The sequence below is a fragment of the Macrosteles quadrilineatus genome, unplaced genomic scaffold, assembly GCF_028750875.1.
Source record: "Macrosteles quadrilineatus isolate MER2022 unplaced genomic scaffold, UCM_ALF_1.0 Scaffold_1__1_contigs__length_201487025, whole genome shotgun sequence".
NCBI classification, from domain to species: Eukaryota; Metazoa; Arthropoda; class Insecta; order Hemiptera; family Cicadellidae; genus Macrosteles; species Macrosteles quadrilineatus.
The window spans coordinates 21,055,174-21,069,158 of NW_026542594.1; the positions used below are offsets into that span (position 1 = coordinate 21,055,174).

Genomic DNA, 13,985 nt, shown 5'->3' on the forward strand with positions numbered 1-13,985 from the left:
TGGATTTGCTCGAGGTCCCCCAAAGTTGAATTCCGTATGTCCAAATTGGTTTGATCATAATTTTATACAGTAAAATTTTCTTAGCCAATGATAATTTTGAATTCGTACCTAGTAGCCAATTGAGTTTACAAATTTTTAATTCCATTTGCTGTCTCTTTGCACCAGATATGAGATTTCCAATTTAATTTTTTGTCAAGAGTTAGACCTAAATATTTTACACTGTCTGCCTCCGTTAAGGCTACATATTATTAATGGTTACTGGAGGATTGCACTCTGTTCTCAGAGTAAAAACAATATGTTTGGACTTGTTTTCGTTGACTTTTATCCTCCACTTTTTAAGCCAATATTGGAGCTCAGTCAAGGCATTTACATTTGACAACAAATATTCGTAAAAAACAAATGGAATAGAAACCTATTTGATAGCTCTCATTTTGTTATGCATAGATTTGTTTTTAAAAATTAGGTTATCATTACAACAGCTGTTTCCTTAATTTAATTTAATCAAGAAATGACAAACATGGCATAGTAAACAAAATAAAACATTCTTCCATAAGATTAACACGTAAACTGCAAAGGGCCTTAGGACGCTACCCTTAAGGGTTTTTGAAACGGAAACAGGCTATTATGTTATTCTAGTACCTAAGGAATATCCCTGTAAATTTTCATGCCAATTGGTTCAGTGTTTTCTAGTTATAAACGCTGTAACTAACACAACTTTCTTTTATATATTTCTAGTTGGCCCGACAGACGTCGTCTTGTCCTAATGTGGTTTTATGTCAAATGTTCGTTCATTTTCAAGATGAGCATGTTCGCATGGCTCAATCACGTCTTGGTTGAAGTTCGTTCGCTACGCTCACTCACCTTTTGGTTGCAAATTAGCTGTTGTAATAAATTGAAAAAAAATAATAGTGCTGCACCCTGTTGGTAAACCTATTAATTTCTTAATGCTATTGAACATCATAGAATTAAATTCTTTAGTTGAACCAGCTGTTAAGAATCTTTAATTCCATTTAAATATGAGTACTCATAAGGTTAACATGGGAAACTCCAAAAGCCACTGGGGCGGAGCCCTTTTGACGGATCTGCACCAAACTTCACACAAACCATCCTTGAATAATGCTTAATAATAACTGAAAGTTTATTCATTACAATCTGTCGATCGGTTTCGGAGTCCATAAAGGACAAACAAACATACATTGGATTTTATATATAAAGAAGATTTGTTATAGGCCTAGCTTAACAACCAATCAATAGTAAGAGATAAATTGCCCACAAAGATTGGCCTAAAATCTTTGCTGTTGTTTTAACTAACGCGTATTTTTGCGTTAGTTTTGAGCTGTACGGCTCTTTGGTACTAAATAGTCTTGCTATTTAACAGTTTTGAGTTTTCAGCTTTCTTTTATTCTTCAAATTCGAGATTTTTTTTATAGTTAGAAAATAACATGGAACATGCCCTTACTACAAGTTATCTTAAAGAGTAGCTCATGAATAAGCTTGGAAAGAAATTTGGCGCTGTTCCGTTCAGTAGTTAGGGTATTACGGTAGTTAACTTCAAAGTCCTTTTGTAAAACGTTTTGATCCACCCTGTAAATACGGTTAAAGATAATTAAATTTTTTGCAAAAAAATGATCGGGGTGATTAGACCTTTAAATTGATGTATCACACAACCCATGTTTACCTTTGAAAATTTCTCAAAAAAGCACATTTTTCAAAATTAAAAATTATTTTATTGGATTTTGCATGTCCAAATTAGGGGGAAATGAGAACAAACAAGTGTTAAAGCCTTACCTTTGCACACAACAGATATGGAAAGTTTTCAAATGAACACCCTGTATATTTCAAATAAATTTATGATTGAAAACACTTTTGATGGATACCATATTCATCCTCAAGCTAAGTTTGGCCTAGGGAGCAAGTTTTAACTAGGTACCTTCTTACACGAAAAAAAACAGTATAATGAATCATAATACAAGTGTGACAAATGTCAAATTATTGTAAAGCCTTCAAACGGCAGAACACATATTATATACACAAGATAGTTGATATAGCATTGACAAATTTGAAGGAGACTGCAAGCGTCGTGAATAGAAGTCGTTCGGAGTTAAAAAAAAAGAACGACTCTCATTATACTCAACCGATCTGTTCAGCAAGAGCTGTTCACCTTCAATTTGAATCTCCCGCTCTTTGTCGATCTGTTTTGCTTGTCGACATTTTGCGTGTCGATAAAGTGGGAAAATTTACACAACCGTCCCACATAACAGATATCCCACATAACCGACATCCCACTTTACAGACATCCCATATTACCGACACTGTCGACATTTTGAGTTGTCGACATTGTGGGACTATTTCAGTGTCGATCTTTTGGGATGTCGATAAACTGGGACCCCATGGATAAAACATAGTCCCATAGTCCTAAGGGAAAGGGACTATATTTTATCTATGTTATTATCCTCATTGAGATCAATAATAATAATAGCTCAGTGGTTATGCCAAGTCTTGCCTGGCTGTTAGGCACAAGAAAGAAAAAAATACTGGTGTCAGTCTGTCTGCTAGCTAGGTACTTATTATATAACCTTCAAGTTCAAAGTTGCCCACCCACCATAGTCACTTAAAGTGCAGTTCTTTTGCCTGTCATCGATAGATTTTAGAAAAAATGTCTTTAAGGAAATTATTAGCCACGGATAAACTATCAAATTTATTTAAAGTTATTACAGAAAATGGGGGAATAGTGAACTGTGCTGTTAAGATGTTCAGGTAAATACCTAAGCTCAGCCTAATTAATTAATTGTCAGGCTTGTTGGCTTTTGACTATCCTAAAAGGTTTTGTTGAACCTTTTCATGTACAAATCTTGTATTTAAAGAAATGTACCGAGTATCCACAAAAGATTAGTACAATTTTATACCCAAACCATATTGTTATTTTGCCCTACGATGCTCTACCTGTGTTACAGTAGGCCTACATAGGCCTAGGCCTAGTCGTTTTGGCTACACACCACAGTTTAGTTTTCTGCACAATTGTTAATTAATTGAGGCAAAATTATGAAAGCATTTCTCTAAAAATTAAAACAAAATGAAAACAACCAATTTTTAACCCTCCGAGTGTTATTTGTCAATGCATCGACACATAACACACTTTGTGTAGTATTTGTGTCGATGCATCGACTCACAAACACTGTTTACGGCGAAGGCTCTATGACTGACAAAATCGGATTGAACTGGATCGAGTTAGGTATCGTTTTATTTGACAGATTCAGAGCTTTCTCCGGAGGTCTGTGTCTAAGCGCTTTTCATTTTAGTTCCGAAAATATTGTAGCAGACAGCTTACGTGCGTATTTGTAAACAGCTTGGTTAACCTCGCACCGATGACTGATGTGTTTTATTACGTTTATCATTGTTTTAGTGTTAAAAATCAAAAGTAGGCCTAGTGATATACGTGGTGCATTATAAGAAGATTTAAGTGATTTTGAAGGGCTGGTTGATGATCCTGAAGAAGTAGGTAGTGATATTGATGTAAATTAACTTATCAGCCAGATTCCTAGCTATGGTTAGGCTATGCATTCTTAGCTAAACGCTACGTACTGAAATCTGTTTTTTGCCCATAATTTATTTATTTGCAAATCTACTTCCTTATATTATTATATATTTGTAATCCTCATAAAATTTAGAACAAAGTGGCTATTTTCAAATATTTATAGGCCTATAATTTATACAATTTCATTGAGCGCAAACTTATTTTTTTTTTGAAAATTTTCAAAAATATTTTTTTTTACCTAAAAAATTTTTCTTAAACAAATGTTCCTTATGTTTTATGTATAATATTGAAGCCCATGATTTTCCAAACAAAATGGTATATTGAACAGTATAACTAACATTGTTTTCAAGCTTCTCAGATCCGTTTTAATAAAACCTTGCAAATGAGCAAAAAATAGGCAGACATTAAGGCTAAAACAAGGGACACTCGGAGGGTTAACCTGAATTCAAATGTAGCCTAAATTGTGTTAACCTATTTGGATCCTGGAGAAAGACATTCGTAATATTCTCTCTTACCGTAGTTCCTTAACTGACATGTTTTTGACAAGTAGACAATATCCTTGGATCTTAGGCCTAAAACTCTTTGATATAGGTACTAAATTATTTGTTTTTTAAGCTCTTTAAAAAGGTCTACAGATAAAATAAGAAATTTTATGTTTTGTGGGTCAAAAATTAGAAAAACTATTTTTTACCCCATAAAACCCCCCGTAAAACCCCGTTCCCATTGTCTGATCATGCTGGTTCGTGAACTCATTCAAGTTTATCCCGCCTTACACCTTTCAACCAAATTTCATCAAAATCGGACAAAAATTACTCAAGTTATCGCGTTCACGGAAGTATATATATATTTAACAGTTAAGTTTCTGTGAACGCGGGGGACGAATATATGTCTACACACGGCCGTGAGGGATGATCAGAATTTTCTGCGATCTCAGAAGATGATGATGATATCCACAATGCCGCTAAGTATGATCAGAATATTGCCGCGATCACATAAGACATGATTATGTCCACCTCACCGCGGGAAAAACATCGAGAGTCTTGCCGTGATCGCCGAAGATGATGATGATATCTACAGAGCCGCTAGGTATGATCAGAATTTTGCCTAATTTGCGAAAAACGATGATGATCTCCTCAAGACCGCAGGAGATGATTACCATTTTGCCACAATCGCGGGAGGCGATTACTATGTCCACACGACCACGGTGGACGACATAATGATGTCTTCACTGACGCGAGGGGTGATCAGAACTTGCTGCGATCATGCAAGACGATGACAATGTCCACACGACTGCGGGAAAAGATCAGAATTTTGCCTCATTCGCCGTAGACAATTAAAAATTAAACACCACTCAGGTTGTTTCTGCACAACTAGGCGCAGAACTAGGCATATACTAATATGTGAATGTTCTGTTGAAGAGATAGACTTTATCTTCTTACGACCGTTGGATATTTTCATATATTACCATGATCGAATGGAAGACGATAATTATATCTACATGACCAAGGAAAATCTTCAGAATTTTGCCGCAATGGCGGGAGATGATTACCATGTCTACATGGCCGCGAGGGATTATCAGAAGTTTTCCATGATCGCATGCAAATCCAACCACAATCTTTTTTTATTTTTCCAATTTTTTGGCGCCCCCTAAAAAGCCAATTGCCTTGCGCCCTAGGCACGTGCCTACCGGGCCTATTCGGTAAATCAGCCCTGTATTCAGCCGGACGAATTTGAGACCGTTCACGTGTTGTTTGTTTTGTTTTTGTTTCAGTGTTTTCCGTGAGTTGCAGTAGATATCAGTTTTGCAAAGGGTAGGGTTTCCCCTTGTAATCTGTTTTTTACAATATTTTTAAGTTCTATTTTGATCAATGTTTCCCTAAATTTAAAAAACGCTGTAAAATCAAATACAACAATTGGATTTCACAAGAGTTAAAAAATGAAAAATCAAAGATTATTAGAATGAGTAAGACTGTTCGGGCTTGTAATGATAAAGATCTTTATGATAAGGTTAAGAGATTAAATAAGGAGTTCAGAAAGAAAATTATACATGCCAAAAGACAGTTTTAAGCTAAAAAGGTTAGTAATGATGAAAATGTATGTAAAGCTACTTGGAAATTACTTAATGCTGAAATCTCAAATAAGAAAAAGAATGTTAGCAATATTGAAATAGATTTTGATGGAATCTTGTACAGAGACCCTAAAGAGATAAGTTGTATTTTTAATGACTTTTTTAATAGCTTTGTTAATTCATCAATTATTCCTCAGCTAGCTCAAAATGATAGTTTGCATGGGGGTGAGGCTTGTCCAAGCTTTCAGTGTCCTCCAACGGCTAAATTTAAATTGAATGCTGTATGTGATAATGATATATTAAGTATTCTAAACTCTTTCGATAATAAACTATCAACTGGTTACTGTACTATTTGACTAAGAATTAAGTGAATGCACTGTTTTATGTCATAACTCAAACTCAACTGACTTTATTTACCTTTATACAAACATAGAATAACAAATAAACATATGATAATAATTAATAGAAATTAACAGGTGTTATGAAATAAACTGTCTCACAACATCCTCCCTTTTAAGTTTGAAAGTTCTTCAACCAGCTTGGTTTTTGTATGTTTCTCTTTGGACGGTTGTATGGTTCTGTTTGATGTGTATTCGCTGACAAATTTTGTTCACTGTTTTCCTCTCTTAAATAAGGGGCAAGTTTGAGGTGGAATCGATTTCTTCTCACATTCCTCTTATCAGTTTCAACAATATATGAACGAGGGCTGTCCAGGATTTTCACAATCTTGCCATGTCTTCTAAGGTCCACAATCCAAACTGGGTCTCCTATATGAAGAGGATTGAGAGTTTGCACTTTGTGCCTTCTATCATAGTTGTGTTTGTACTTCTCACGATATCTTTCTTCTCTCCCTTTAAGATCCTTTAGATCTGGTTTTCCACAAAGCAAATGTCCTGTCTGAGGCAATGTGCTCCGTAATCGCCTGTTCATAAGAAGCTGAGAGGGACTGAACCCATTCCAGAGGGGTGTCGTTTGATAGGCTAGAAGCGCTAAATAAGGGTCTTCCACATTTTTCTTTAGAATCATTTTGACGATTTTCACTGCCGCTTCAGCCTCTCCATTGCTTTGGGAAAATTTTGGGCTACTTGTTACATGCTTGAAGCCATAAACTTTGGAAAATGTCTTGAAATCTGAATTTTCGAGGACTTGAAATTGAGACCCACAGTCAGACCTAATTTCTTCTGGAATGCCGTGTCGACAGAAAAAGGCTTTGCATCTCATTATTACTTCTCGTGATGTTAATGATTCTAATTCAGCTATCTCAAAATATCTGGAGTAATAATCTGTCACAGTCAAAAACCAAACGCCTTCAAGTTTGAACAAATCCATCGCAAGTGTTTTCCATGGCCTGTCAGGGAATTGTGTGGGAAGCAATGGTTCATGACTGTTCCTTGAATGTTTAATACAAGTAGGGCATGATTTCACCATACTTTCAATGGCTGAAGAAATTCCTGGCCACCAGACTGACTCTTTTGCACGTAAACGACACTTGGTGATTCCAAAGTGACCTTCATGTACTCTTTGAAGTGCCCAAGACTGCAGAGCTGGCGGAATTACAAGTCTTGAACCTCGTAGTATCATCTCATTATCAACACTTAGCTCATCCTTAACTGAATTGTACGGTTTTAGGTCATCTCGAAATGATGTCTTAGAAGGCCAACCTTGGATGATTATTTTTTTCAGTTCACGTAAAGTCGGATCCTTATTTTGTTCCTCCAATACTTTAGCAACTATGCAGTCGTTTATATCGATGGATGACAAAACCATTTGAACAAACGCTTGAGTTTCTTCTTCTAACTCACAGTCATCAGTACCTGAAAATTGGAGAGGTGCTCTTGAAAGAGCATCAGGAACTAGAAGCTGCTTTCCAGGAATATAAGTAATTGAAAAATCATATCTCATGAGACGCAATCGAATTCTTTGAATTCTTGGAGACAATTCATCAAGATGTTTGGACTTCAAAATTTGAAGCAGTGGTTTGTGATCTGTTTGTATTGTTATTCTCTTGCCAATAATAAATTCTTGAAACTTTTCACATGCCCAAGCAACAGCTGTAGCCTCCCTCTCGATGTTTGCATAGTTTTTTTCAGAAGGAAGAAGGCTTCGGGATGCAAATGATACTGGTCGTATAGAACCATCATCTTGAACTTGAGAAAGAGTTGATCCTAGTCCTTGAAGCGAGGCATCACATGAGATAATTGTTTCCCGATTTACATCGTAAATAGCTAGGCAAGGAGAGTTGGTCAAAATGAGTTTTATTTCATCAAATGCCTTCGCCTGCTCTGGACCCCATATCCATGGAACGTTAGCTTGAAGTAGTGAATTCATTGGGGCCAAAATCTTAGCTTTGTCAGGAATAAACTTACCAAGAAAGTTTACCATCCCATTGAACCTTTGAAGTTCTTTTACGTTTTTTGGGCAGTCCATTTTGAGAATGGCGGAAACCTTTTCCTTATCAACAGAAATTCCATCGGATGAGAGGAAATGCCCGAGGAATTTAATACTTGACTTCCCAAACTCAGTTTTGTCTTTGTTAAGTGTCATTCCTACATTTTTAAGCTTTTCAAGTACTTGCCGAACAACTGTATCATGTTCTTCTTTCGTTTTGCCCCAAATCAGAATATCGTCCATATGGACTGCGACATTTGACTGGTTGTCTAAGATTTTGTTCATGCATTTCTGAAAATGTTCAGGTGCTGATGTGATTCCAAATGGAAGTTTGAGAAATTTAAAACGTCCAAAAGGGGTAAGGAAAGTAGTTAGATCCTGAGAATTTACATTTAAGGGGACTTGCCAAAAACCACTGTTTGCATCAAGTTTTAAAAACCATTTTGCTCCTGAAATTGAGCTGAGAGACGTTTCAATTTTGGGAATCGGATGATAAGACCGCTGGATGGATTCATTCAACTTTGTTAAGTCAACACATATGCGGACATCTCCATTAGATTTAGGCACTACTACCATTGCTGAGCACCATTCAGTAGCATGCTCAACTGGTGTGATTACATTATTTTGGACCATACTTTCTAGTTCTTTTTTCACTTGACACATTAGGGGTAAAGGTACTGTCCTAGGAGTGGTTATTGCGTATGGCTTTGCGCCATCCTTAAGTGCTATTGTGTAGGGATCAGGAATGACGCCCAGACCACTAAACATTTCATGGTATTCGGTAAAAAAGTCACTGTCTACCTCTGCAACTGAATTAACAAAAGTTAAAATTTTCAAGTCCTGTATTGCTGGACGACCAAGCAAGGGTGTTATGAGTCCCTTCACTACATATACCATGTGATTTATTTTAACATCTCTGTATTGGATATTAGCTCTAACACAACCTACAGTTTCTAATTTTGTTCTACCAACCCCAAACAACTCAACTAGAGTCGGCTGGATCCTACTTGGATCAACTATGCCAGGGGGAATTACTGTTACATCTGCCCCTGAATCAATTTTAAATGTTTGTGGCTTTCCCTCAAATAGTAATTCTAGTTTCCAGGGCTTACATTTTGACCCATCCCCAAGTGTACCTATGAATACTTTATTATTTGAAGGTCCAAGTTCACTTACTTCATTTTCATTATCTTCATAGTCAGATTGTTTCCTTCTTGGATTTCTCTTCTGAGGCATAGCTCTAAACCGCTGCCACCATGTACTATTTGACTAAGAATTAAGTGAATGCACTGTTTTATGTCATAACTCAAACTCAACTCACTTTATTTACCTTTATACAAACATAGAATAACAAATAAACATATGATAATAATTAATAGAAATTAACAGGTGTTATGAAATAAACTGTCTCACAACAGTTACGATGAAATACCTATGACAGTATTAAAATATGCTGGCAAACAATTGGTCAAACCACTTGTTCATATAATAAATTCCTCTTTCTTGAGTGGAATTTTCCCTGAAAAATTAATAGTTGCCAAAGTTAGTCCTCTCTATAAAAATGGAGATCCAAAAAATATAACAAATTATCGACCATTATCTTTACTGTCATCATTTTCTAAATTATATGAAAAAGTTGTTTATAACCAATTTTAGTAACTTATCTAGAAGAAAACCATTTGCATGATGATGAACAACATGGATTCAGACCAGGTAGATCTGTTATAACTGCAGCAGTAGATTTTATCGATTCAATAATAAACTCAGTGGATAAAGGGGATAAAACAGTGGGCATATTTTTGGACCTGACTAAGGCCTTTGACAGTGTCTCACACCAGCTTCTTTTGGGGAAGATCCGAGATTTGGGTGCCGACAGCAGGTCATTGAAGTGGTTTCGATCCTATTTAACTCAGAGATCTCAGTATGTTGAAATGAAGCAATTAAAAAATAACGTTTTTTCAACCTCCTGCTCAAAGTTATCTATTATTCAACATGGGGTCCCACAGGGTTCGAATTTAGGACCTGTTTTATTTCTTTGCTACATCAAAGGAATGCCCAGGTCACTTCAAAACAATATATTTAATAAAATAAGTTTGTATGCAGACGATGCAAGTTTAAAAGTAAGCAGTACATCTGTTTCCGGTTTGGAATTTAACTCTTTGAATTGCCTAAAAACAATAGATGCTTTCTTAAACTATCATCAATTACTTTTAAATTCCAGTAAAACCAACTTTATGGTATTTTCAACAGGTAAACAAAAAAATCCAATAGATCCAGTGATTAATTTTAAAGATTCTAATCTTAATCAAGTTACTACAACTAAATTTTTGGGCTTAGTAGTTGATGAAAATCTTTCATGGAACTCCCATGTTGACCATGTTGTCAGCAAAATCACATCTGGAATTTATGCAATTCATAGAATGTCTAAATTTTGTTCAGCAGATATTTTGAAAAAGCTTTATTTTGCTTTCATTGAATCCGCAATATCATTTGGCATAAGTGTTTATGGTGGAACATCAGAGAAAAATTTGGATAGAATTTTAATTTTGCAGAAAAGAGCAATAAGACTAATGTTAAATTTAAACTGGGATGTTTCCGTACGTGATCATTTCTTAGCCATGGGTATAATGGCTGTGTACGGCATTTATGTTTTCCATACCGTTCTTTTAACTAAAAATCTTTTGTCTGAAAGTATTTTACCTAAACTAGGGGATAATCGCGAATATGGCACCCGCATAGAAACAAAATTGCTGTTGGTGCCCATAGATTGGAATTTTATAACAAAAAACCTTCATGTGCTGGAAGAAAATTTTTGGAAGGGCTTCTAGAGTGGCTGAGGAAAATTGATGATTGTAAAAAATTTAAATCCCAGCTTAAAATATACTTAACACAAAAAGTACTGTATAATTTTGATGAACTGTACAGCTGATATTATGTTGTAAGTTTAACGAAACGACAAATAAATTAATTATGGACTTATCAGAGTAGTATCATTACAAAGATATTTTTACTGATAACCCCTTTTTTTTACAATTTTAACAATAAAATTATGTGTAAAATATAAATAACTAATCAGACACAGTTAAACCACCGTTATCTAACATCATTATCAGAAATAGTTTTACTGCCATGGGAAACATCATGCCAGCCGTCAGTCATTGAGTACGTTTTGCGGTAATAACACTGTCGTGTGTTAGTTGTACCATTAACTATTGGATACTGTACTGAAGGTTGTACCATAGATGAAGTAATATAAATAATATTCTATAATTGAGCGGAGCGAGCGAAGCTCTTTGGGATCAACTTCAATGCAAACAATATAACACCATCACTCAATAACGGCTGAACACATTTCAGCCAAACTTAACAAGACTACTTAGACTAATAATAAGATGGTTTGTAAACAAACCAATTTCAATTAGATAATGCTAATGCAATTTAAAACGAACTTAAAATTTCAAATTTTTAACATTAGGCTTATGGGACTAAAGTAGCTATGACAGTTTTTTTTGTTTACAAGAAAATTGTAAACAAGAGAATCATAAGGTATTTCTGAACTTTCTATACTTTTCTTTTAAACGTTTTTAAACCATTCCTATGATTTTAATAAACAAGAAAATGCCGTTAAAACATTTTTTTAAGGCGCGGAATTCACTGAAAATCAAGAAAATATACGGAACTACTTTCTCAACTCAATGCGCGGAGCATAAACAAGGAGCGGAGGGATACGGACCAGTGACTACTTTCTTGGGAACCTATTTGTGTTACCAGCTGATTAGAAACAGCCAATGTAAGAAATCAGGATTTAATAAGCAATATATCGAACCGCATCGAAATCGATATTTAATCCGATAATACATCACAGATTATATTATGTTGAATTACATCGACGGTGCAGTAAGTTATTACACTTATTAATAAAACGCAGATTGGACACTGATCTAATGTAGGCATGGGGGGAAGGTAGGTCGGGGTTTATGAGTATTCGTGACTACATTAAGTGTTTTGAAGTAAGGTTAGATTAGGGAGGTAAAGTGTAGGTTATAGGTAGGTGATCGGGTTGTTTATTTGTGTTGCACCATATAATTGTTATCTTTTGGAATAGTTGGTTAAACGGGGAAACGGTTTCAAAAATGTTTGCATATGGTCTTAACAAATTATCTACTGTATTCTAGCATTGAATTTATATAAAGTCAATGATTCTAGCAAATTACTACATAAAAACCAAAAGAAAAGAACATTTGGATTTGGAATTTTGCCAATAGCAAAACTAACATATAATTTATGAAATGTGAAAAGTTGTACATCATTAAATGCTATTCTGTAATATTAATAATTGTTCGGCAAACCCTCATTTTAATGGCTCTGCTGAAAATGGAATCTGCATTTTGTGAAACAGTAATTTGGTAACAATTCAGTAATTTCAAATGTTGATAACAGTAGCCCATCCCATATAAATACTGTTATTTGATTGCCAAGCCTGGGACTATACATACGTCCAGTTACAACCGTAATAATAAGTAAATAATTAATTACCTGGGCTTATAGAAATACACTTTTAACCACGATATGGATAATTGTCTAGGCCTGTCCAGAAGTAGGCTACTAATTTATAAATATATTACCTACATTGTATATTTAAGGCATGTCATCCCTTCTTATTATTATTCTGTTTTCACTTAAATCAGCTGAGTGCGATGTTTACTTAAATTACTTATGTTTAGACCTACATTTCCGCCATCTTATTTTATTTTTCAATAAATTAGTCTTTTTGCAGTTTTACACATTGAAATACATGATTGATAATTCAGTTCATTTAAGTCTTTTAAAAGTGTTTTACATTTGAGTCTTGCATTGAAATAGCCCTACATTTTTCGTAGGCCTATGTTTTATCTTGGACTATCAATACATTACATTACATTTACATTTGTTGTCATGAGAGCCGAAGCCCCCTGACTGCTTACCCGGTACCTATCCTTCTGGACATACCCGGGCCCCATGATGTAGGCCGAAGCTTACGCATCAACCTTTAGCACATCATGGGCGGATGACTTAAGGTCATCAGGCTCGCCGGCTGCCGAAGCAGACCCTTCGGAAAGAGGGTTGCCCCTCAGTCCTAACCAGGGATTCCGGCTGCTTGTTTAAGCGTCACTCCACCTGGGTTCCACTAGGTCGGAACCTAGAGGTCCATAGTAGAGCGCCCCGACGCATTTAGTGCAAGCAACACTCGGGACCTATCTAATCCCTGACAGGCAGAACCCGCCATCAATAGCCAGGAGGAAGGGGACCATCAGCACGCTGACGGGGGGAACCCCAACCTCCCATTTACACCGCTGCCCGATCGAGGCCTTACCCATTGCTGGGAAACCAGAGATAACCAGAGCGATAGATCCCCAGATACCCCTGGCGGGCTCGGACCCAGCACCCGATCTACTTCGTTTGCCCGTCAGACCCAACATCACTGCCAGGCCATCAGGGTTTCCCAAAAGGAGGCAGGTATAGAAGTGGGACCCACCCGGATGAACCTATCCACCAGAGGTGGCGACACCCTTGACTCAATTGAGGTTCCGGGAAGAACCCTCCACACTCAAGATAACCATACCGTCCGTGCTCAGAGACAGGGATAGGCCTGCATAAGTACCTACAAACCGTTGCCCTCACACTGCGGAAAGTTACGTTGCCCTTGAGTGTCCCCGTGAGCTGCGGGTACTTGCCCGTTTTCACCTCCAGGAAAGGTTACTTCCAAAGTCGAGGATTTGCCCACTGAATGCTGGTCGCTCACAACAAGCAGGCCGAAGCCCAAAGAACCACAGACACAGGTAGGTTAGAGATTATGATGTACTTCCATCTCTCCTAGAGCTAAACACCCCTCCATCCTGGATAAAGGAATGTCACTGGGACCCGATGCCCAGTCGACCATGTCTGTGGCCAACTTGAAAATGCCGATACCAACACGGAGCATTTACCTCCCCTCTGGGGGCTAGGTATTTCACC

The 13,985-nt window shown here is 36.5% G+C and overlaps 1 protein-coding gene across 1 annotated transcript in view; it reads left to right on the top strand.

Annotated features, from left to right (window-relative positions):
- Positions 1-2,562: 2,562 nt before the first annotated feature.
- LOC129004955 (probable NADH dehydrogenase [ubiquinone] 1 alpha subcomplex subunit 12) overlaps positions 2,563-13,985 on the top strand; it is a 33,139-nt gene continuing 21,716 nt past the window's right edge. Inside the window, exon 1 of the mRNA XM_054433685.1 lies at positions 2,563-2,757. Within this exon, the coding sequence (XP_054289660.1) occupies positions 2,657-2,757 (101 nt within the window). The 5' untranslated portion in view covers positions 2,563-2,656. The remainder of the gene's footprint in view (positions 2,758-13,985) is intronic.